At 35.8% G+C, this 26,056-nt stretch overlaps 1 protein-coding gene across 2 annotated transcripts in view; it reads right to left on the reverse strand.

Moving 5' to 3' along the window:
* GUCY1A2 (guanylate cyclase 1 soluble subunit alpha 2) overlaps nucleotides 1-26,056 on the reverse strand; it is a 401,728-nt gene that overhangs the window by 287,328 nt on the left and 88,344 nt on the right. For both annotated transcript variants that reach the window (XM_068555643.1, XM_068555642.1), the window contains exon 4: nucleotides 24,504-25,222. In XM_068555643.1, the coding sequence (XP_068411744.1) occupies nucleotides 24,504-25,222 (719 nt within the window). The remainder of the gene's footprint in view (nucleotides 1-24,503; nucleotides 25,223-26,056) is intronic.

Genomic DNA, 26,056 nt, shown 5'->3' on the forward strand with positions numbered 1-26,056 from the left:
TAGCCAGCTGAGGTTTTATCACAGCCTAAGTGACCTGAGGGGAAGGAAAATACCCAACTTGAGACAGCTCTATACTTCAAGGTGGAAAAAGAGAATATTCAATTCCGGTGCACTTGAACTATCCTGTCCCCACTAAGGGGAACGTGTGGGAGACAGAAACTGAGACTTGTGACGTTTACAATCCAGAGGCACAGGCTCACTAAAAGACAGACATAATCATAAGAAGATAGAATGCTTCCTCTCTCATATACCTTGCCATCACATTACTAAAGGTCTATTTACAGTGGTTCCTTTTACCCAGTATATTATGTCTGGCTTTCAAGAAAAAATTACAAGGCATACTAAAAGGCAAAAAGCATGGTTTGAAGATGCAAAGCAAGAATTAGAACCAGATTCAGATATGGCAGGGATTTTGGAATCATCAAGCAAAGAATTTTAGAAAACTATGATAAATATGCTAAGAGTGCTAATGGATAAAGTAGATGTCATGCAAGACCAGATGGTCAATGTAAGAAGAGATAGAAATTCCAAGGAAGAATGAAAAAGAAGTGCTAGATCAACAACACTGTGACATAAATGAAGAATGCCTTTGATGGCCTTATTAATAGCTTTGTCCAGCTTTATCCAAGATCTGAGGGGGAACTACAAACAATGTAAAATACATGAAATTGGAATACCAGAAGGGGAAGAAAGAGAGAAAGGAACAGAAGAAATATTGAAACAATAATGACTGAGAATTTATATCAAGCCACAGATGCAGTAAGCTTAGAAAACACCAAAAGGATAAATGCCAAAAAAAAAAAAAAAAACCACCTAGGCATATCATATTCAAACTATAGAAAAACAAAGATTAAAGAAAAAATCCTGAAAGAGGCCAGTGGAGCAAAAACTTTTTATCTATAAAGAAGCAAAGATAAAAATTATATCTGACTTCTCTCAGAAACCATGCAAGGAAGAAGAAAGTAGAAAAAAATATTTAAAACATAGAGAGGAAAAAAATCCACTAAGCTAGGATTCCGTGCCCTGCAAAATTATCCTTCAAAAGTGAAGGAAAAATAGAGACTTTCTCTCAGACAAAAACTAAGGGAACTTGTAGCTAGTAGATCTGCCCTATAAGAAGTGTTAAAAGAAATCCTTTAGAGAGAAGGCAAATAATATAGGTCACAAACTTTGGAGAAGGAATAAGTAAAGGTAAAATAGAAACTTTAAGTTTCTTATTCTTAATTGCTCTATCAGACAACACTTTGTTCAAAATAATAACAGCAAAAATGTATCCAATTTTGTATACTTATGTATAGGTGAAATAAATAATAGTAATGACACAAGGGATGAGAGGAAAATATTAGGAATTAGGAATACTTTGTTATTATAAGGTATTCATACTACCTTGAAGCAATATAGTGTTATTTGAAAGTGGACTTAGGTTTGTTGTAAAAGCATATTGTAGACGCTAGAGCAACCACTAAAAAAGTTTTAAAATAAATATAAATGATACACTAAGAAAGAAAGAATAATGGAATCACATATAAAATGCTCAGTTAAAACCACAAAAGGAAAAGACCCCGAATAGCCAAAGCAATCTTGAGAACGAAAAATGGAGCTGGAGGAATCAGGCTCCCTGACTTCAGACTATACTACAAAGCTACAGTAATCAAGACAGTATGGTACTGGCACAAAAACAGAAATATAGATCAATGGAACAGGATAGAAAGCCCAGAGATAAACCCACGTATATATGGTCACCTTATCTTTGATAAAGGAGGCAAGCATATACAGTGGAGAAAAGACAGCCTCTTCAATAAGTGGTGCTGGGAAAACTGGACAGCTACATGTCAAAGTATGAAATTAGAACACTCCCTAACACCATACACAAAAATAAACTCAAAATGGATTAAAGACCTAAATGTAAGGCCAGACATTATTGAGCTCTTAGAGGAAAACAGAGGCAGAACACTCTATGACATAAATCACAGCAGAATCCTTTTTGACCCAGCACCTAGAGAAATGGAAATAAAAACACAAATAAACAAATGGGACCTAATGAAACTTAAAAGCTTTTGCACAGCAAAGGAAACCATAAACAAGATGAAAAGACAACCCTCAGAATGGGAGAAAATATTTGCAAATGAAGCCACTGACAAAGGATTCATCTCCAAAATTTACAAGCAGCTCATGCAGCTCAATATCAAAAAAACAAGCAACCCAATCCAAAAATGGGCAGAAGACCAAAATAGACATTTCTCCAAAGAAGATATACAGATTGCCAACAAACACATGAAAGAATGCTCAACATCATTAATCATTAGAGAAATGCAAATCAAAACTACAATGAGATATCATCTCACACCGGTCAGAATGGCCATCATCAAAAACTCTAGAAAGAATAAATGCTGGAGAGGGTGTGGAGAAAAGGGAACCCTCTTGCACTGTTGGTGGGAATGTATATTGATACAGCCACTATGGAGAACAGTATGGAGGTTCCTTAAAAAACTACAAATAGAACTACCATACGACCCAGCAATCCCACTACTGGGCATATACCCTGAAAAAACCATAATTCAAAAAGAGTCATGTACCAAAATGTTCATTGCAGCTCTATTTACAATAGCCAGGACATGGAAGCAACCTAAGTGTTCCTCATCAGATGAATGGATAAAGAAGATGTGGCACATATATACAATGGAATATTACTCAGCCATAAAAAGAAACGAAATGGAGTTATTTGTAGTGAGGTGGACGGAGTTAGAGTCTGTCACACAGAGTGAAGTAAGTCAGAAAGAGAAAAACAAATACAGTATGCTAACACATATATATGGAATCTAAGGGGAAAAAAAACGGTCATGAAGAACATAATGGTAAGACGGGAATAAAGACAGACCTACTAGAGAATGGACTTGAGGATATGGGGAGGGGAAAGGGTAAGATGTGACAAAGTGAGAGAGTGGCATGGACATATATACACTACCAAACGTAAAATAGATAGCTAGTGTGAAGCAACCGCATAGCACAGGGAGATCAGCTCTGTGCTTTGTGACCACCTAGAGGGGTGGAATAGGGATGGTGGGAGGGAGGGAGATGCAAGAGGGAAGAGATATGGGAACATATATATATGTATAACTGATTCACTTTGTTATAAAGCAGAAACTAACACACCATTGTAAAGCAATTATACTCCAATAAAGATGTTAAAAAAAAAAACAAAAAAAAATGATGACCCAAAACCTATGAGATGCAGCAAAAGCAGTTCAAAGAGGGAAGTTTATAGCAATAAAATCCTACCTCAAGAAGCAAGAAAAATCTCAAATAAACAACCTTATCTTACACCTAAAGCATTAGAGAAAGAAGAACATAAAAAAACCCAAAGTTAGCAGAAGGAAAGAAATCATAAAGATCAGATCAGAAATAAATGAAAAAGAAATGAAGGAAACAATAGCAAAGATCAATAAAACTAAAAGCTGGTTCCTTGAGAAGATAAACAAAATTGATAAACCATTAGCCAGACTCATCAAGAAAAAAAGGGAGAAGACTCAAATCAATACAATTAGAAATGAAAAAGGAGAAGTAACAACTGACACTGCTGACATACAAGGCATCATGAGACATTGCTACAAGAAACTATATGCCATAAAATGGACAAACTGGAAGAAATGGACAAATTCGTAGAAAAGCACAACCTTCTGAGACTCAACCAGGAAGAAATAGAAAATATAAACAGACCAGTCAAGAGCACTGAAATTGAAACTGTGATTATAACTTTCCAACAAACAAAAGCCCAGGACCAGATGGCTCCACAGGCAAATTCTATCAAATATTTAGAGAAGAGGTAACACCTAGGCTTCTCAAACTCTTCCAAAATATAGCAGAGGAAGGAACACTCCCAAACTCATTCTACGAGGCCACCATCACCCTGACACCAAAACCAGACAAAGTTGTCACAAAAAAAAACTACAGGCCAATATCACTGATGAACATAGATGCAAAAATCCTCAACAAAATACTAGCAAACAGAGTCCAACAGCACATTAAGGATCATAAACCACAATCAAGTGGGGTTTATGCCAGGAATGCAAGGATCCTTCAAAATATGCAAACCAATCAATGTGATACACCATATTGACAAATTGAAGAATAAAAACCATATGATCTGTACAATGGAATATTACTAAGCCATAAAAAGGAACGAAATTGGGTCATTTGTTGAGACGTGAATGGATCTAGAGTCTGTCAAACAGAGTGAAGTAAGTCAGAAAAAGAAAAACAAATATCGTATATTAATGCATATATGTGGAGCCTAGAAAACTCGTACAGATGAACCAGTGTGCACGGCAGAAATTGAGACACAGATGTAGAGAACAAACATATGGACACCAAGGGGGGAAAGTGGCGGGGGGGTGGGGATGGGGGTGTGATGAGTTGGGCGATTGGGATTGACATGTATACACTGATGTGTAAAAAATTGATGACTAATAAGAACCTGCTGTATAAAAAAATAAATAAAATAAAACTCAAAAAATAAAACCAAAACAAAACACCATATGATCATCTCAATACATGCAGAAAAAGCTTTCAACAAAATTCAACACCAATTCATGATAAAAACCCTCCAGAAGTAGGCATAGAGGGAACTTACATCAACATAATAAAGGCCATATATGGCAAACCCACAGCCAACATCATTCTCAATGGGGAAAAACTGAAACCATTTCCACTAAGATGAGGAAGAAGGCAAGGTTGCCCACTCTCACCACTATTATTTAACATTGTTTTGGAAGTTTTAGCCACAGCAATCAGAGAAGAAAAGGAAATAAAAGGAATCCAAATCAGAAAAGAAGAAGTAAAGCTGTCACTGTTTGCAGATGACATGATATTATACATAGAGAATCCTAAACATGGTACAAGAAAAATACTAGAGGTAATCAATAAATATGGTAATGTAGCAGGATGTAAAATTAATGCACAGAAATCTCTTGCATTCCTATACACTAATGATGAAAAATCTGAAAGAGAAGTTAAGGAAAAACTCCCATTTACCCTTGCAAGAAAAAGTATAAAATACCTAGGAATAAACCTACCTAAGGATACAAAAGACCTGTATGCAGAAAACTGTAAGACACTGATGAAAGAAATTAAAGATGATACAAACAGATGGACAGATATGCCATGTTCTTGGATTGGAAGAATCAACACTGTGAAAAAGACTATACTACCTAAAGCAATCTACAGATTGAATAAAATCCCTATCAAACTACTACTGGCATTTTTCACAGAACTAGAACAAAAAATTTCAAAATTTGTATGGAAACACAAAAGACCCTGAATAGCCAAAGCAATCTTGAGAAAGAAAAATGAAGCTGGAGGAATCAGGCTTCCTGACTTCAGACTATATTACAAGGCTACAGTAATCAAGACAGTATGGTACTGGCACAGAAAAAGAAATATAGATCAATGGAACAGGATAGAAAGCCCTGAGAGAAACCCATGCACATATGGTCCCCTTATTTTTGATAAAGGAGGCAAGAATATACAATGCAGAAAAGACAGCCTCTTCAATAAGTGGTGCTGGGAATACGGGACACCTACATGTAAAAGAATGAAATTAGAACACTCCCTAATACCATACATAAAAATAAAGTCAAAATGGATTAAAGACCTAAATGTAAGGCCAGACACTATCAAACCCTTAGAGGAAAACATAGGCAGAACACTCTATGGCATAAATCACAGCAAGATCCTTTTTGATCCAGCTCCTAGAGAAATGGAAATAAAAACAAAAATAAACAAATGGGACCTAATGAAACTTAAAAGGTTTTGCACAGCAAAGGAAACTATAAACAAGACGAAAAGACAACCCTCAGAATGGGAGAAAATATTTGCAAATGAAGCAACTGACAAAGGATTAATCTCCAAAATTTACAAGCAGCTCATACAGCTCAATATCAAAAAAACAAACAACCCAATCCAAAAATGGGCAGAAGACCTAAACAGACATTTCTCCAAAGAAGGTATACAGATTGCCAACAAACACATGAAAGGAAGTTCAACATTACTAATTATTAGAGAAATGCAAATCAAAACTACAATGAGGTATCACCTCACACCAGTCAGAATTTAAAAATCTACAAACAATAAATGCTGGAGAGGGTGTGGAGAAGAGGGAACCCTCTTGCACTGTTGGTGGTAATGTAAATTGATACAGCCATTATGGAGAACAGTATGGAGGCTGCTTATACAAGTAAAAATAGAACTACCATACGACCCAGCAATCCCACTACTGGGCATATACACTGAGAAAACCATAATTCAAAAAGTGTCATGTACCACAATGTTCACTGCAGCTGTTTACAATAGCCAGGACATGGAAGCAACCTAAGTGTCCATCTACAGATGAATGGGTAAAGAAGATGTGGCACATATATGCAATGGAATATTAGCCATAAAAAGAAATGAAATTGAGTTATTTGTAGTGAGGTGGATGGACCTAGAGTCTGTCATGCAGAGTGAAGTAAGTCCGAAAGGGAAAAACAAATAAAGTATGCTACCACATATATATGGAATCAAAAAAAAGAAAAAGCTTATGAAGAACCTAGGGGCAGGATGGGAATAAAGATGCAGACCTACTAGAGAATGGACTTGTGGACACGGGGAGGGGGAAGGGTAAACTGGGAAGAACTGAGAGAGTGGCATGGACTTATATGTACTACCAGTTGTAAAATAGATAGCTAGTGGGAAGTAGCTGCATAGCACAGGGAGATCAGCTCAGTGCTTTGTGACCACCTAGAGGGGTGGGATAGGGAGGGTGGGAGGGAGGGAGGCACAAGAGGGAATAGATATGGGTATATATTTATATGTATAGCTGATTAACTTTGTTATAAAGCAGAAAGTAACACACCATTGTAAAGCAATTATACTCCAATAAAGATGTTAAAAAATAAATAAATGTCAATAAAGATGAAAATTAAAATCATCCATAATTTTAAAAAAAGTAAAATCAGTATCTTTTTTGATAAGAGAACACTTTTAACAGCATTTCTTATTGACCTCCAGCATATAAATCAGTTCATTATGCACTAAGACAACCAGTGCTAAACTAGAAGTCCTTTGGTAATTACACTATGTTTGAAGAAAACAAAAAGAAAAATTTAAAAATCAGGCTTAGGTCAGAGGTACTGTAGAGATACATCAGTGAAAGATGTCTGATCATGTCCAAACAAAATGGCTAGAGGATAAAGAAATATTTTTGTAATTGCTATACATATTACACTGCAAAAATTACTAAAACATAAAAGAAGAATACGGGGGCAGGGAAACAAAGAAATGTTTCAGCTGTATACTGAATGAATAACTATTGGCTAGTAATAGTAGAAAGAAAGGGACAATTTCCTAATTACATTACAGAAAAGTCATCAAAGAACAGAACTTTTATTATATAGAAAGTACTAAAGCTACATGATAAATTTCATACATTATTATTTTTAATAAAACTTTTTATTTTGAGATGATTGTAGATTAATATTCAGTTTTAAAAAATAATAGAGATCTCAAATGTCCTTTACACAGTTTCCCCAGTGATAACATCTTGCAAAATTACAGTACAATATCACAAAATAAATACTGACATTGATACAATCCACCACCAATCTTGCACTAAAGATCTCCACACTTGCATTCAATGTGTGTATTTAGTTCTATGCAGTTTATCACATGTATAGGTTTGTGTATCCACCACCAGTCAAGACGCAGAATAGTTCCATCCTCACAAGGATTCCTTGTGTGGCCCCTTTATAACCATATTTGGCCCTGCTTGCCCCTCTCTTATCCTTAAACCAAGGCAACTACTAACCTATTCATTTTTTTTTTCTCACTTCAAAAATTCATATAAATGGTATCATGCAGCATTTTATCTTTTGGGGTTGTCATTTTCACTCAGCATAATTCTTTGACGATTCATCCAAGTTTTGCACTTATAAACAGTGTCATCCTTTTTATTCCATGATATGGATAGACCACAGGTTGTTTAAACTTTTGCCCATTAAAGGACACCTAGCTTATTTCCAGTTTTTAGCTACGATGAATAAATTTTCTATTAAAATTCCTGTATATGTGTTTATATGAGGATAATTCTTTGTTTCTCTGGGATAATATTCAAGAGTGCAAATGCTGGGTCATCTGGCACAATTATTACTGATATTGGGAAGGTATATTGGTAAGACTTCTTTGAAATAAAATTAATAATATGTATTAAGAACCTTAAATATATCCATACCCTTGAGTCACCAAGTTTACTAAGATAATAAACAGAAAGGTAGGCACGGATCCATGTATAAAAGTTATTCACCAAAAAAATAATAAAAATGGAAATATCTTCAACTCCATCAATAAGAGAATGATTAAATAAATTACGGTGAATTCTTATGATAAAAATCAATACAGACGGGATCAGCACAGCGAGCAGCATGAGGGGCAGAATCTCGGACACTCCAGGATCCTGACGAGTTGCAGCAGGAAAGGGGAGGATAGGGGCAACAGCTGCTACTTCTAGATGCTAGGAAATGCAGCTGGACCTGGATCCAAAGCAGTCTCTCCATATCAACCAGGACTGGAGGACAATGCCCGGCAGGAGGACTGAGCAGAGTGCAGAAGGCTGGCCACCCTGTGCCTTTGGATTGGAGAATTTAACTCATTTACATGTAAGCCGTGTGGCTGACATGGTCTTGGTGCTCCAGCCGGTGTCAGGCCAGAGCATCTGAGGTGGGAGAGCCGAGTTCAGCACCTTGGACCACCTGCCCCACATAACATCAATTGGTGAGAGCTCTCCCAGAGATCTCCATCTCAATATTAAGACCCATCTTCACTCAAGGACAAACAAGCTCCAGTGTTGGACATCCCATGCCAAACAACCAGCAAGACAGGAACACAACCACACCCATTAGCAGAGAGGCTGCCTAAAAATCATAATAAGTTCACAGACACCCCAAAACACACCACTGGACATGGTCCTGCCAGACACAAAGACAAGATGCAGCCTCATCCACCAGAACACAGGCACCACTCTCCTCCCCCAGGAAGCCCACACAACCCACTGAACCAACCATACCCACTGGGGGCAGACACCAAAAACAATGGAAAATGCAAACCTGCAGCCTGTGAAAAGGAGACCCCAAACACAGTAAGTTAAGCAAAATGAGAAGACAGAGAAATACACAGCAGATGAAGGAGCAAAGTAAAAACCCATGAGACCAAACAAATGAAAAGGAAATAGGCAGTCTACCTGAAAAAGAATTCACAGTAATGATAGTAAAGATGATCCAAAATCTCAAAAATAGAATGAAGAAAATACAAGAAATGTTTAACAACGACCGAGAAGAACTAAAGAGTAAACAAACAATGACAAACAATATACGAAATTTAAAATTCTCTAGAAGGAATCAATGGCAGAAAACTGAGGAAGAAGAACGGATAAATGATCTGGAAGATAAAATAGTGGAAATAATTACCACAGAGCAGAATAAAGAAAAAAGAATGAAAAGAAATGAGGACAATCTCAGAGACCTCTGGGACAACATTAAATGCACCAACATTCTAATTATAGGGGTCCCAGAAGAAGAAGAGAAAAAGAAAGGGGCTGAGAAAATATTTGAAGAGATTACAGTTGAAAACTTCCCTAATATGGGAAAGGAAATAGTCAAGTCCAGGAAACACAGAGAGTCCCAGATGGGACAGATCCAAGGAGAAACACGCCAAGACACACATTAATCAAACAATCGAAAATTAAGTACAAAGAAAAAATATTAAAAGCAGCAAGGGAAAAGCAACAAATAACATACAAGGGAATCCCCATAAGGGTAACAGCTGATCTTTCAGCAGAAACTCTGCAAGCCAGAAGGGAGTGGCAGGACATAGTTAAAGTGAAGAAATGGAAAAACTTACAACCAAGATTACTCTACCCAGCAAGGATCTCATTCAGATTCGACGGAGAAATTAAAACCTTTACAGACAAGCAAAAGCTAAGGGAATTCAGCACCACCAAACCAGCTTTAAAACAAATACTAAAGGAACTTCTCTACACCGGAAACACAAGAGAAGGAAAAGACCTACAATAAAAAACTCAGAACAATTAAGAAAATGGTAATAGGAACATACATATTGATAATTACCTTAATGTAAATGGTTAAATGCTCCAACCAAAAAACATAGACGGGCTGAATGGATACAAAAACAAGACCCATATATACGCTTTCTACAAGAGACCCAATTCAGACCTAGGGACACATACAGATTGAAAGTGAGGGGATGGAAAAAGATAGTCCATGCAAATGGAAGTCAAAAGAAAGCTGGAGTAGTAATTCTCATATCAGACAAAATAGACTTTAAAATAATGACTATTAAAAGAGACAAAGAAGGACACTACATAATGATCAAGGGATCAATGCAGGAAGAAGATATAACAATTGTAAATACTTATGCACCCAACATAGGAGCCCCTCAATACATAAGACAAATGCTAACAACCATAAAGGGGAAATCGACAGTAACACAATCATAGTAGGAGACTTTAACAACCCACTTTCAGCAATGGACAGATCATCCAAAATGAAACTAAATACAAAAACACAACCTTTAAATGACACATTAAACAAAATGGACTTAATTGATATTTACAGGATATTCCAACCAAAAACAACAGAATACACTTTCTTCTAAAGTGCTCATGCAACGTTCTCCAGGATAAATCATATCTTGGATCACAAATCATGTCCTGGTAAATTTAAGAAACTTGAAATCGTATCAAGTATCTTTTCCGACCACAACGCTATGACACTATATATCAATTACAGGAAAAAAATCTGTAAAAAATACAAACACATGGAGCCTAAACAATATGCTATGAAATAACCAAGAGATCACTGAAGAAATCAAAGACTAAATGAAAAAATACCTAGAAAGAAATGACAGTGAAAACACGACAACCTAAAACCTATGGGATGGAGCAAAAGCAGCTCTAAGAGGGAAGTTTATGGCAATACAATCCTACCTTTAGAAACAGAAAACATCTCAAATAAACAACCTAACCTTACACGTAAAGCCATTAGAGAAAGAACAACAAAAAAACCCAAAGTTAGAAGAAGGAAAGAAATCATAAAGATCAGGTCAGAAATAAATGAAAAAGAAATGAAGGAAACAATAGTGAAGATCAATAAAACTAAAAGCTGGTTCTTTGAGAAGATAAACAAAATTCATAAATCATTTGCCAGACTCATCAAGAAAAAAAGGGAAAAGACTCAAATCAACAGTAGTAGAAATGAAAAGGGAGAAGTAACAACTTACACTGCAGAAATACAAAGGGTTGTGAGAGATTACTGCAAGCAACTATATGCCAATAAAATTGACAACCTGGAAGAAATGGACAAATTCTTAGAAAAGCACAACCTTCCGAGAGTGAATCAGGAAGAAGTAGAAAATATAAAAAGACCAATCACAAGCACTGAAATTGAGACTGTGATTAAAAATCTTCCAACAAACAAAAGCCCAGGACCAGATGGCTTCACAGGCGAATTCTATCAACATTTAGAGAAGATTGAACACCTATCCTTCTCAAACTCTTCCAAAGTATAGCACAAGGAGGAACACTCCCAAACTTATCCTATGAGGCCACCGTCACCCTGATACCAAAACCAGACAAAGATGTCACAAAAAAGAGAAAACTACAGGGCAATATCACTGATGAACCTAGAGGCAAAAATCCTCAACAGAATACTAGCAAACAGAATCCAACAGCACATTAAAAGGATCATACATAATGATCAAGTGGGGTTTATCCCAGGAATGCAAGGATTCTTCAATATACGCAAATCAATCAATGGGATACACCATATTAACAAATTGAAGGATTAAAAACATACTTTAAGCTCAATAGATGAAGAAAAAGCTTTTGACAAAATTAAACACCCATTTATGATAAAAACCCTCCAGAAAGTAGGCATAGAGGGAACTTACCTCAACATTATAAAGGCCATATATGACAAACTCACAGCCAACATGGTTCTCAATGGTAAAAAACTGAAAACATTTCCACTAAGGTCAAGAACAAGACAAGATTGCCCACTCTCACCACTATTATTCAACATAGTTTTGGACGTTTTAGCCATGGCAATCAGAGAATAAACAGAAAAAAAAAGGAATCCAAATCAGAAAAGAAGAAGTATAACTGTCACTCTTTGCAGATAACATGACACTTTACATACAGATTCCTAAAGAGGCTACCAGAAAACTACTAGAGCTAATCAATGAACTTGGAAAAGTAGCAGGATACAAAATTAATGCACAGAAATCGCTTGCATTTTTATACTTTAATGATGAAAAATCTGAAAGAAAAAATAAGGAAACACTCCCATTTACCATTGCAACAAAAAGAATATAATACCCAGGGATAAAACTACCTAAAGAGACAAAAGACCTGTATGCAGAAAACTATAAAACACTGACGAAAGAAATTAAAGATGATACAGACAGAGAGATATACCATGTTCTTGGATTGCAAAAATCAACATTGTGAAAATGACTATACTACCCAAAGCAATCTACAGATTCAATGCAATCCCTATCAAACTACCAATGGTATTATTCACAGAACTAGAATAAAAAATTTCATAATTTGTATGGAAACACAAAAGACCCTGAATAGTCAAAGCAATGTTGAGAAAGAAAAATGGAGTTGGAGGAATCAGGCTCCCTGACTTCGGACTATACTACAAAGCTACAATAATGAAGACAGTATGGTATTGGCACAAAAACAGAAAATACAGATCAATTGAACAGGATAGAAAACCCAGAGTTAAACACATGCACATATGGTCACCTTATCTTTGACAAAGGAGGCAAGCATATACAGTGGAGAAAAGACAGCCTCTTCAATAAGTGGTGCAGTGAAAACTGGATGGCTACATGCAAAAGAATGAAATTGGGACACTCCCTAACACCATACACAAAAATAAACTCAAAATGGATTATAGACCTAAATGTAAGGCTAGACACTATCAGACTCTTAGAGGAAAACATAGGCAGAACACTGTTTCACATAAATCACCGCAAGATCCTTTTTGACCCACCTCCTAGAGAAATGGAAATAAAAACAAAAATAAATGAATGAGACCTAATGAAACCCAAAACTTTTGCACAGCAAAGGAAACCATAGACAAGATGAAAAGACAACCCTCAGAATGGGAGAAAATATTTGCAAATGAAGCAACTGACAAAGGATTCATCTCCAAAATTTACAAGCAACTCATGAAGCTCAATATCAAAAAAAAAAAAAAAGCCAATACAAAAATGGGCAGAAGACCTAAATAGATATTTCTCCAAAGAAGATATACAGATTGCCAACAGACACATTAAAGGAAGTTCAACATCACTAATCATCAGAGAAATGCAAATCAAACTACAATGAGGTATCACCTCACACCAGTCAGAACGGCCATCATCAAAAAATCTACAAACAATAAATGCTGGAGAGGGTGTGGAGAAAATGGAACCCTCTTGCACTGTTAGTGGGAATGTAAATTGATACAGCCACTATGGAGAACACTATGGAGGTTCCTTAAACAACGAAAAATAGAACTACCACACAACCCAGTAATCCCACTACTGGGTATATAGCCTGAGAAAACCATAATTCAAAAAGAGTCATGTACCACAATGTTCATTGTAGCACTATTTACAATAGTTAGGTCATGGAAGCAACCTAAGTGTTCATCGACAGATGAATAGATAAAGAAGACATATATACAATGGAATATTACTTAGCCATAAAAAGAAATGAAATTGAGTTATTTGTAGTGAGGGATGGACCTAGAGTCTGTCATACAGAGTGAAGTAAGTCAGAAAGTGAAAAATAAATACATATGCTAACACATATATATGGAATCTAAAAAAAAAAAAAACAGGTTCTGATGAACCTAGGGGCAGGACAGGAATAAAGATGCAGATGTAGAGAATGGACTTGAGGACATGGCGAGGGGGAAGGGTAAGCTGAGATGAAGTGAGAGTGTGGCATTGACATATATACACTACCAAATATAAAATAGATAGCTAGTGGGAAGCAGCCGCATAGCACAGGGAGATCAGCTCAGTGCTTTGTGACCACCTAGAGGGGTGGGATAGGGAGGGTGGGAGGGAGACGCCAGAGGGAGGGGATATGGGTATATATGTATACGTATAGCTGGTTCATTTTGTTATACAGCAGCAACTAACACAACAATGTAACGCAGTTATACTCCAATAAAGATGTCAAAAAAATAAATAAAATAAAATAAAATTGTACACTCTCAAAAAAAAAATACAATTCAATAATAGGGAGACAAAAACCACAATTAAAAATGAACAAAATATTTGACTAGACATACAACAACAAAAAAAATATACCACTAGCTAATAAGCACAAGAAAAGATGCTTAACATCATTAGTCATTGGGGAAATGTACATTAAACGCCCATCACTCAGCACCCACTAGGATGGGTATGATCAAAAAGAGTGACAATATGAAGAGTTGGTGAGGATTTGAAGAAACTTAAACCCCCACACATTGCTGTTCAAATGTGAAATGGCACAGCCTCTTTGTTAAACAGTGTAGCAATTTCTTTAAAAAGTTAAACATATACTTATCATATGACATAGTAATTACTCTCCTAGGAATTGTCCCAAGAGAATGTAAATGTATGGAACAAAAACTTTTGCATGCATTGCAACAGTGTTCGTAATAGCCAAAATGTGAAAACAATCCAGTGTCCGTCAACTAATAAGTGGGTAAACAAAGTGTTGTATATCTATGCAATGGAACACTGTTCAGTACCAAAGAGGAACAAATTGCTCATACATGCTACGACATGAATAAACCTCAAAAACATTATGCCAGACAAAAAAAGACTACATATTTGTATGATTACATTTATTCCAAATGATATCTTATAGAGATGAAAGTAGACCAGTGGTTGCCTGGGGTTGGGAGTTAGAGCAGGGATTGACTGCAAATGGGCACAGGATACTTTGCAGTGATAAAGTGTTCTAAAACTGAATTGTTGTGATAGTTGCACAATTATATACATTTACTAAAAATAATTGCACTGTTTACTTATAAAAATGTTAATATAAATAAAGAGAGCACCATTAAAAATTGGGAGGTAGACAACACACTCAAAATAGCTCTTCAGATTTTAATTTACTGAATCTGAAAGCTACCAGCTAAAACAAAATGATTCTAAGTTAAATACAGAAGGAATAATTAAAGAAAGATTCTGAACAAGTTTTAACGAAAGGGGCTAATTTCCCACTCATCAGAACCTACACTAGAACAAAATAATGTCTGATCTACAGTAGGGTCACTTTCTTTTGTAAGTTCAGAGGTGCAGTCTTTCCTGCTAACAAAAATAAAAACATGGCAAAATGTACACTTTAAACATGAGGATTACTGTAAGGAATATATTATTGACCATGTAATCATCTACCTTGTCCTTTAAATATACAGAATACAGTAACTGTATAGTAACATAACACTTACTCTACAGTAATTTTAATATTACAGGCATTAAAAAAATCAAGAAAGCAAGCCAGCATGAACCTCAGTAATATCTGCATCAGAATCTCAATTTGGAAGCAGTGAGATCAAGATGACAGAGTAAGAGGATGTGGAGTTCATTTCTCCCCACAAACACATCAAAAGTAAATATATATGTGGACCAATTCTCACTGAAAACTAACTGGAAACTAGCAGAAAGACTCCTGTTCAACCAAGACTGTAAGCAAGAAACATGTAATTGGGTAGGAAGGGAAGAATAGCAATTGGGTTGGGACCTGTGCCCTTGAGAGGGGACTCAGAGGAAAATGCAATTACTTGAACAGACACTCAGGTGAGTACCCTGGGGAGTGAGCAGGCAGAGCCACAGACTGGGCGTTCCAGTCCTGGGGCCTATGTGGAGAAGACACACCCCCTTGTATAGTTGGAGGTCCACTGCAACAAATAGAAGGGTAGGGAAAAGACTGGACTCTGCTCCTGAAAAGTGAACATATGCTGGCTAGCCCCAGAGGCAGGTCAGAGACAGGTCTGCTCTGGCAGCTGCTGGGAATCCTGCAACTGCCTCTCAGCATGCCCCAGCATGAGTCAAGTGAACACCCAGCCCTGCTTACTCCATGCCATGGCATGGCACTGCATCTAGGGTGGGAAGGACCAGAGAAGACTTGACCATGGGACACAGAGGCAAGCCAGTCCCAGCAGGAGCTCAGGTGGGGCAGAGGTGGCCATTTTGGCACTTACTCAAGCAGCACCTCAGAAGCAGGCCAGGTATCTGATGGCCTCCACTCAACCACAGCTAACCTTCCAACACACACCAGGAATCTACCCAGGAACCCATCAGCCCAGGAGAGAAGCTTCACACAGGATGGGGGTGGTGGAAGCAGAGGACAATGACCACCTGTGAGTGACAAAGGGGGCTTGCAGCAGAGGCTGCATCTCAGTACTGCTGTAGACACCTACACATGCTGCGCATCAGACCTCTGGCCCCGGACACTACTACTTCAGCTCCTCTGAGGCAAAAGTCCCTGGGCAGAGAGAAGGAAAAAATACACACTTAAAAGGAACAGAGCCAGCTCAAGGTCAACCCTCAGGGCTTCTGCTCCAGGAACTTGAGATCAGACCCCCACCTCTGACAGGGCAGTGATGGCCACTGAACAGAGAAGAAGTCCCACCTCATGCCCAGTGCTGGCTCTAGCCCCTCTACCTGGATCGCCATCCACTGTCAAGGTGATAGCCACCAGCACACACTGAGGAAAGACGTAATTGTTGTCCATGTCAAGTCCAGCCCTCCCATCAAAGGCCTTGGGCACACAGAGTCTGCATAGAGATGATTCCACATAAGAAAATCCCTTCAAGACTGAAATAGGTAACTGTTTCAACTAAATTCATAGCAGTAGAGAAAGTTAACTAAAATGAAAAGGCAGAAGAACTACTCTCAATTGAAAGAGCAAGAGAAAACCATTGAAAAAATAAATAATGAAACAGAAATAAACAATTCACCGATAAAAAATTCAAAACATTGGTAATAAAAATGTTAACTGTATTAAGGAGAAGAAATTTTCTACACAAGGAACTAGCAAATATAAAAAGACCCAATCAGAAATGAATAATTCAATAGCTGAAATAAAAAACACACTGCAAGAATGAATAGCAGACTAATTGATACAGAAGAACACATAAGTGATCTGAAAAATAGAATAATAGAAATCACCCAATGAGAACAGCAGAAAGAAAAACTAATCAAAAAGGAAAAAAATCAATTTAAGAGATCTTTAAAATAACACTAAGCATTCCAAAATTTACATTACAGGTGTCCAGAAAAGGAAAAGAGGGAGAAGGGGATTGAAAATGTATTTGAAGAAATTATGGCTGAAAACTTCCCAAATCTAAAGAAGGAAACAGATATCCAGATACAGGAATCACAGAGAGTTCCAAACATGCTCAACCCAAAGAGACCTACACCAAGACATATCATAATTAAAATAGCAAAAGTTAAAGATAGAGAATTCCAAAGACAGCAAGAGAAAAACAAAGAATTATATACAATGAAACCCTCATAAGTATCAGCTAATTTCTCTGCAGAAATTTTACAGACCATAAGGTGTAGCAGGATATATTCGAAGTCCTGAAAGGGAAAAATCTGCAACCTGGGATACTCTACCCATCAAGATTATCATTTAGAATAGGAGAAATTGAAAAAAAAAAAAAAAACAAAAAAACTTCATATAAAAGCAAAAACTAAAAGAATTCATCAATACTAAACTTACCCTAAAAAAAAGTTGAAGGGTATTCCCTAAATGGAAAAGAAAGAATCTATAGGAAAGGGAAAATCCCACTAGGAAAGACAAATATACTGTACAAATTGAAGATCAACCACTTAAATAAGCCAGTATTTAGATTAAAAGACAAAAAATTGTGAAAGCAACTATAACTACAATAAGCAGTTAAGGGATAAACATGCAGGTGTAAAATGTGACATCAAAAACACAAAGTTGGGGGAAAGGAATAAAAAAATGTAGATTTTTAAAAATGTGTTTGAGCTTAAATGACTACCAGTTTAAAACAAGTAAATATAATTATTGGTCAATATATGTGAATCCCATGATAACAACAAATTAAAAACCTACAGTTACATACACCAAAATCAAAAAGAAACACAAGCATGTTGCTAAAAAAATCATCAAACCACAAGGGAAGAAACAAACAGAAGAAATGAACAAGGAAGAAAAACAACCAAAAAACAAGTAATAAAATAGCCATAATTACATACTATCAATAATTACTTTATGTATCAATGGACTAAAACCTCCATTCAAAAGACACAGGGTGGCTGACTGGATTGAAAACAAGATCCTTCAATATACTGCCTACAATAGACACTTCAGGGTGAAAGACACACACTGAACTGAAAGTGAAAGGATGGAAAAAGTTATTTCATGTAAATGGAAATGACAAGGCAGCAGGGATGGCAATACTCATAGCAGACAAAATAGACTTAAAACAAGGGCTATAATAAAAGACAAAGAAGTGCATTATATAATGATAATGGGATTGATGCAAAAAGAGGATATTACACTCATTAACATATATGCACCCAATACAGGAACACCTAAATATAGAAAGCAAATACTAACAGGCATAAAAAGGAGAAATTGACAATAATACAATAAGAGTAGGGGACTTTAACACCCCACTGATATCAATAGACAGATCATCCAGACGGAAAATCAATAAGGAAAAAGTGTTCTTAAATGACACACTAGACCATTTGGACTTGATAACTACAGGACATAACATCCAAAAACAGCAGAATACACACTCTTTTCAAGTGAACATGGAATGTTCTCCAGGATAGATCACAAGCTAGGCCACAAAACGAGTCTCAACAAATTTAAGAATAGAAATTATATCAAGTAATTTTTTCTGACCATAAAGGTATGAAACTAGAAATCAACTACAGGAAGAAACATGGGAAAAACACAAACATGTAGAGATTAAACAACATGTAACTAAAAAGCTACTAGGTCAATGAAGAAATCTAAGGGGAAGTAAAAAGATAGCTCAAGACAAAGGACAATGGAAACACAACACTTCTAAACCTATGGGAACAATTCAGGAAAAAGACAAGGAGGCTCACTCTGACCACTTCTATTTAACACAGTATCAGAAGTCCTAGTGACACAATCAGACAGGGAAAAGAAATAAAAGGAATGCAAATTAGAAGGTAAAAAATTAAAACTGTCCCTATTTGCATATGATATGATTCTTTACATAGAACACCCTTAAGACTCCACCTAAAAACAATTAGAACGAATAAACTCAGCAAAGTTACAGGATACAAGAGCAACATACCGAAATCTGTTGCATTATATACACTAACAAGGAAAGATCAGAAAGAGAAAGTAAAAAAAAAAAAAAAAATCCCACTTAAAATTGCAGCAAAAAGAATAAAATAGCTAGCAATAAACTTAACCAAGGAGCTGAACAACTTATAGTCTGAAAACTATAAAACATTAATGAAGGAAACTAAAGATGATACAAAGAAGTGCAACGATATCCCATGCTCTTGGATTAGAAGAATTAATATTGTTAAAATGGCCATACTACCCAAAGCAATCTACAGATTTAACATAATCCCTATCAAAATACCTATGATATTTTCACAGAATTAGAACAAATGATTCTAAAATTCATGTGGAACCAAAAAAGACCCCAAATTGCCAAGGCAATCTTGAGAAATAAAGAACAGACCTGGAGATATCACCCTCCCAGACTTCAGATTATACTACAAAGCTACAGTAGTCAAAACAGCATACTACTAGCACAAAAACAGACACATAGATCAACTGAATAGAATAGAGAGCCAAGAAATAAACCCACACTATGACAGTCAATTAATCCATGACAAAGGAGGTAAGAATATACAATGGAGAAAAGACAGACTCTTCAACAAGTTGGTGTTGAAAAAACATGTAAAACAATGACATTAGAACATTTCCTCATACCATATACAAAAATAAACTCCAAAAATGAATTAAAGACCTAAATGTGAGACTGGAAACGATAAAACTCCTAGAAGAAAACATAGGCAGAACACTGACATAAATCGAGCAATATTTTTCTGGATCTGTTCCCTAAGACCAAAGAAATAAAAGCAAAAATAAACAAATGGGACCTAATAAAACTTAAAATTTTTTGCACAGCAAAGGAAACCATCAACAAAATGAAAATACGACCTACGGAATTAGAGGAAATATTTGCAAATTATATGACCAACAAAGGGTTAATATCTAAAATATATAGACAGCTCATACATCTCAGTATCTAAAAAACAAGCAGCCCAATGAAAAAATAGGCAGAAAACCTGAAAAGACATGTTTTCTGAGAAGACATACAGATGGCCAACGGGACATGAAAAGATTCTCAACGTCACTACTTATTAGAGAAATGCAAATTAGAACGACAGCAAGATATCACCTCACACCTATCAGAATGGCTATCATCAAAAAGTCTACAAATAACAAATTCTGGAGAGGATGTGGAGAAAAAGGAACCATTGTAAACCATTGGTGGTAATGTAAATTGGTGCAACCACTATGGAAAACAGTCTGGAGGTTGCTCAAAAAACTAAAAATAGAATTATCATATGATCCGCAATTCCACTCCTGGGTATATAAAAATGAAAACACTAATTTGAACAGATACATGCACCCCAATGTCCATAGCAGCACAATTTACAATAGCTAAGATATGGAAGCAGCTCAAGTGCCCATGAATAGAAGAATGGATAAAGAAGATATATACAGTGGAATATTACTCAGCCATTTAAAAATAAAATAAAATTCTGCCATTTGCAGCAATGTGGATGGACCTAGAGAATATTATGCTTAGTGAAATAAGTCAGACAAAGAAAGACAAATACTATATATCTCTTATATGTGGAGTCTTAAATATACTACAAACAAATGTATATGCAAATGAAAATAGACTCACACAGAAGGAAAAGAAACTAGTGGTTACCAAATGGGAGAGGGAAAGGGGAGGGGCAAATTAGGGGTACAGGATTAAGAGATAAAAACTACTATGTATAAAATAGATAAGCACCAAGGATGTATTTTATAGCACAGGGAATTATAGCCATTATCTTGTAATAACTTTTAATGGCATATAATCGTAAAAATACTGAATCACGATGCTGTACACCTAAAACCAATATAATACTGTAAATCAACTATACTTCCATTAAAAAAAAAAATCTCAATTTGTCTAACCTACTTTAAAAGGTAGTTTATGGTCAGGGAGAAATTCTAGAGAAAAATAAACATAAAAATTAAAATTAAATATCTCATTTATAATTATAAGAGCAAAGAAAACTCCAGATAATTTTGATCGAAGTTATTGTACATCTATGTTCTATAGTGCTCATTTATAGAAAAAGTCCTAGTGTCATTTTGTCCATCACTAAAATATTGTTCAATATTTGAAATTCTCTAATAGAATATTATGATCTGAACAGAGAAGGAATGCTCATATTTTCCCAAATTAATTTTAAGTTGAAGTCAAATAATGTATTCTTAACAACTGGATGAAATTTCTCTCAACAGCGTCATCATGGATTGGTAAGATTAATAAATATATTTTAAACTTTTCAATCACCATGTCAGAAAAATGATGGGCACATGTCTAGAAAAGATAAAGGAGCATTTTGGAAACTGATTTGACCACAGAAAATCAGAGGTTAATTCTTCCTTTAGTCTTTTAAAATTACCTCCTGATATTTGTTTTGCAGCTTCTAATTAATAAGGCAAATGTGATGATATTTCTGGGGATTGAAAAAGAAATGTGTTGTTGTTATTATGCCTTTCCTAAGTTCTAACCTTGAGAACAAAAGCGAAGATGAATAGCATGTCATTGCTGTATCGTAGGGATGATGTATTTCAAATGCTGGACTTCTTCCACAATGTTCTTTGAAGCATTGTTACTAAGGAAAAAAAAATGTTAAAGGAATTCATATTATTTATTGATTCTCAAATCCATTGCTGTTTTAGGTTTTGCCTAAGCTAACCAGTCCATTTTATTTTGGAAGCCACTGACACAACAAAGTGCTGTAACAAGTGAACATAAAATATATTAATAGGCACAGGTAATAAAAACTTGATTCCAAACTTTAGTGAATCTGAAAAGGAGACTAGGGGTTTTAAAACAATGATAGCCTATAAATAAAAAAGCAGATTCAAACAAAACCCCTACAGGATTTGTGACAAATGGTCTTCTAGTCACTATTAAGAAGACAAACCCAAGTCGTATTTTGTGAAGATGTTAGGTAGAGTTGATATTTCTCTAAAATTATTCAACCTACTGATTTCCAGTACTAACTTCCATAAGGCAAGAAGAGAGGAGAATGGATAGGAGGAATGTTACAAGGGGAAAGGAACAATAATAATAATAATAGTGGTAGAAGTAACAATAACGAACATTTATTCAACACTTAACACTGAAGCCAAAGATATAATAAGAATTTTACATGGATTGTGTCATTTTATCTTCACAAATAACTTTCCGAGGTAGGCAGCCTAATTTGTCAGAGAATTATTCTAACTTAGTCTTGATAATAGGATGAGCTTTTCATGGTTGAAAAATCAGATCCCCTTTGCCTCTCTTTGAAAATGCATCAGATGCCTCTCACTGATATTTTTGCTTCTGGTAACAAACCCTTATGTCTTTATAAGTCATTACTGCAGAATCGAGATGTAAATTCTTTGAAACTAGGATGATGGCTACCTCACCAAATTGCTTACAAGAGTGTTCTACCTCTAGTTATATAATTAACACTAACTGACAACACAAAATGACAAAGATCATGGTTTAGCAAAAGCATTACAGTTCACTCTGCAAATGATTTACCATCATTCAGCTGTATAATTAGCTCTTGTTTTTGTTGTTTTTCTTTTTGTTGGCAGGGGTGGTAGTCCATTGGTATTAAGTGCAGAGCTAAAATAGTTAAATTATGATGAAAGCCTTCACTGTAGACTAAAGAATAAATATCTTACATTATTGAAAATTAGAACTTTCTTATCAAAGCCCAATACAAAATTAGAAACTTCAGATAACGCATGGAGTTATTAACAAGACCAGCAATTATGGGAAAAATAATGAATATCAAGGCCAAATTTATCAACAGGATCATAATTTTTAACCCTGATTTTCTTCTTTCCATGTTTTAGGAAACAATAAATTTGGAATTTGGAACATAATAATTCAAAAATATTACTCATCTGGTTAAGATTCCATGCCATAACTTTATTGACTATAAGTTTATTTGGGCTAACTGTAGCCTCCCAAATGTCCCATTCTGGCAAACCCAGGTGAATAAGCAGAAATGCACAGAGAATGAGAGGATTGTCATCCCTATTCTAACTAAAAATTCTGCCTATTGTTTTATTTTTAAACTGCCACTAACATGTTTAAATTATTATTGCATCTTCTCAATGAGCACAGTTCCTTATTATTGGAACTGGCAGGGGGCCTTGACATCTGAGTCATCATTTCACTATGTCTATTTCTTACTGTGGTATACAAATTAAATAGACATACAAGAGGAAATATAGGGGGAAAAATCTGAAGCAGTAACTTTACATTGAATTAATTGTCAAATCTACAAAATATATAAAGCAATCAACATTGGTAATAATACATTCTACTTCAGCCACATTTTCAATAATATTAACTTCAATTCTAAGGCCAAAAATGCTTCAAACACTCCTAGCCAAACATTGTACTTCTATTAATCAAAACCAATAGCTTTAATATTCCCTAAATTTAAAAGATAGAATAATTCCAGTGTCTTCTCTCAAGAAGTGAACATGTTCTAAAGAAATGTCTCTTTTTCAACACTAAAATTTAATTAGAAGAGAAGTCTTGAGATAGTCACTTGATACATTATTCTGCATATTAAGAAAATAATAGGATGTAAACCAGATGTTCCTAGATTATGAAATTTAGAACATAACATATTCAAAATGTAGCTAGCTTTTTACCTATATTTATGCAATATTTAAGAATAAGGCAAGCAACCCCCACAATGTTGAAATCAGTCTTACTATTTCTCTCATAGTTTGACTTCAAACAGTGGAAATAGTCATGGGTTTACAGTATCTGGTTTTTAGTGAGTCTTACCAGTTTTGTAATTACTATAGCTAGTATTAATAAATGTCTTCTTTTTATATGATGAAATAAATTCACGAAAGAGGCAGACACTATGCAAAATAGCTGGGAATAAGGCCAAATCTTTTTACATATATCCAGGGACCAGTAATTTTCTAAATGGCACTCTAGGCTCTCTTGCCTAAATAATGACAAGTACTGCCATCATGTAATTTACTAAAATAATTATGTAATCTCCTAGTTTCCATCACCCATATCAAGTCCATAACCACTTACCTTGTCTTTATTCTCAGTGCCAGAAGCCTCAGGCTTGGTCCTAATCACAAATGGCGTGGACAGTCGCAGCAGAACCCTTTCGAAGGTGGCATTAACCTTTGGAGAAACAATCTCGAAGCAGTCCTCAAACCTGAGCACTTTGTGAGTGTCACATCGGAGCTGCTTCCTTAGGCCTTCTCCCAGCTGAAGGACTGTCATGTGGGGGTCAAACATCAAATGGAAAGGGAAGGCTCTGCAGAAGGTGTTGATGCTAATTCTGAGGTCCGCAGGAACCTGGGAGGTTCCCTGTGGAAGGTTCTTCATGATATTAGTATTTTCACATTGTTTGATAAGGAAAGTAAGACCACTACAATTGCCTGGGTTTGAACCATCAGAGCACAGTTTCTCATTTGCAACCTGGTCCACTTCTACATCCAGCTGATAGATTTTCTTTCCTGCAGCCTTAATCATTCCAAGCATTGCAAACCCCACGATGTGGTGAGGGTGGAAGTAGTGGAGCATAAGATTACCTTCAGGGAGCTCTTTGCATAGGAATGATGGTGACTCCAGAGTGGCCTGTTTTCCAAAAGAAGTTCTAATGTGTTCCAACAAAGCATCAAAGCCATTAAAAAAGTCCTGCAACGTGCCACCTACAGCTCGAAGGACTCTCTCATTCTCATCAAAGCATATATTAAAGAACTCCTCACCAAATCTTTCTTGAATTTCCTCAAACTTCAAACCTAGAGGTAAATGGAAGCAAATGTTAATAAAGTATAATACAAACAATTGAATTCACAGCTTTTTTAATGCTTACCAGAAGAGGCAACTAGTGAGAGAAGCAAGAGAGGTATTTCTCTTGGGTACACAAATTTCCCAAATAGGTTAAGTCATTCATTTTGAGTTAAAGAAAGTAAATTTCAGTTCATTTCCTGGGTACTTCTAAGATGTTAATGAGCATAAATTTTTTGTTGTTGTTTTTAAATAGACTTTATTAGCACAATTTTAGATTCATAGCAAAACTGAGCAGAATATAAAGATATTTTCCAAGTACCCCCTGCCCCCCCACACACACAACCCCATCCCCCCTGGCAACTACTGATATTGTGCACTACAGTGGTACATTTGTTACAATCAATGAACCTACACCGACATAACATTATCACCCAAAGTTCATAGTTTACATTAGGGTTCACTCTTGGTGTTGTACATACTTGAGTTTTGACAAATGTATAGTAACATGTGCCCACCATTATAGTATCATACAGAGTAGTTTTGCTGCCCTAAAAATCCTCTGTGTGCCACCTATTCATTCCTCCCTCCCCTCAAACCCTGGAGCATGAAGTTTTTAAATGCTGCTAATCTAGCTGTTCTGTTTTCTTTTCAATACTATACTCCATTTGCTGTAATTATCATGAATAATATATTTTCCTTAACAATTTCCCTCATCGTTAAAGAATTTTAAGAGGCTATTATAAAGTTGTTTATTATGTCCATTCAATATTACTATTTTACTTATCACAATTCACTTGTTAAGTAGGAAATATAACCAGAGAGGGAATCTATGGTACATGAGC

The sequence above is a fragment of the Eschrichtius robustus genome, chromosome 11 (assembly GCF_028021215.1).
Source record: "Eschrichtius robustus isolate mEscRob2 chromosome 11, mEscRob2.pri, whole genome shotgun sequence".
In the NCBI taxonomy this organism is placed as follows: domain Eukaryota; kingdom Metazoa; phylum Chordata; class Mammalia; order Artiodactyla; family Eschrichtiidae; genus Eschrichtius; species Eschrichtius robustus.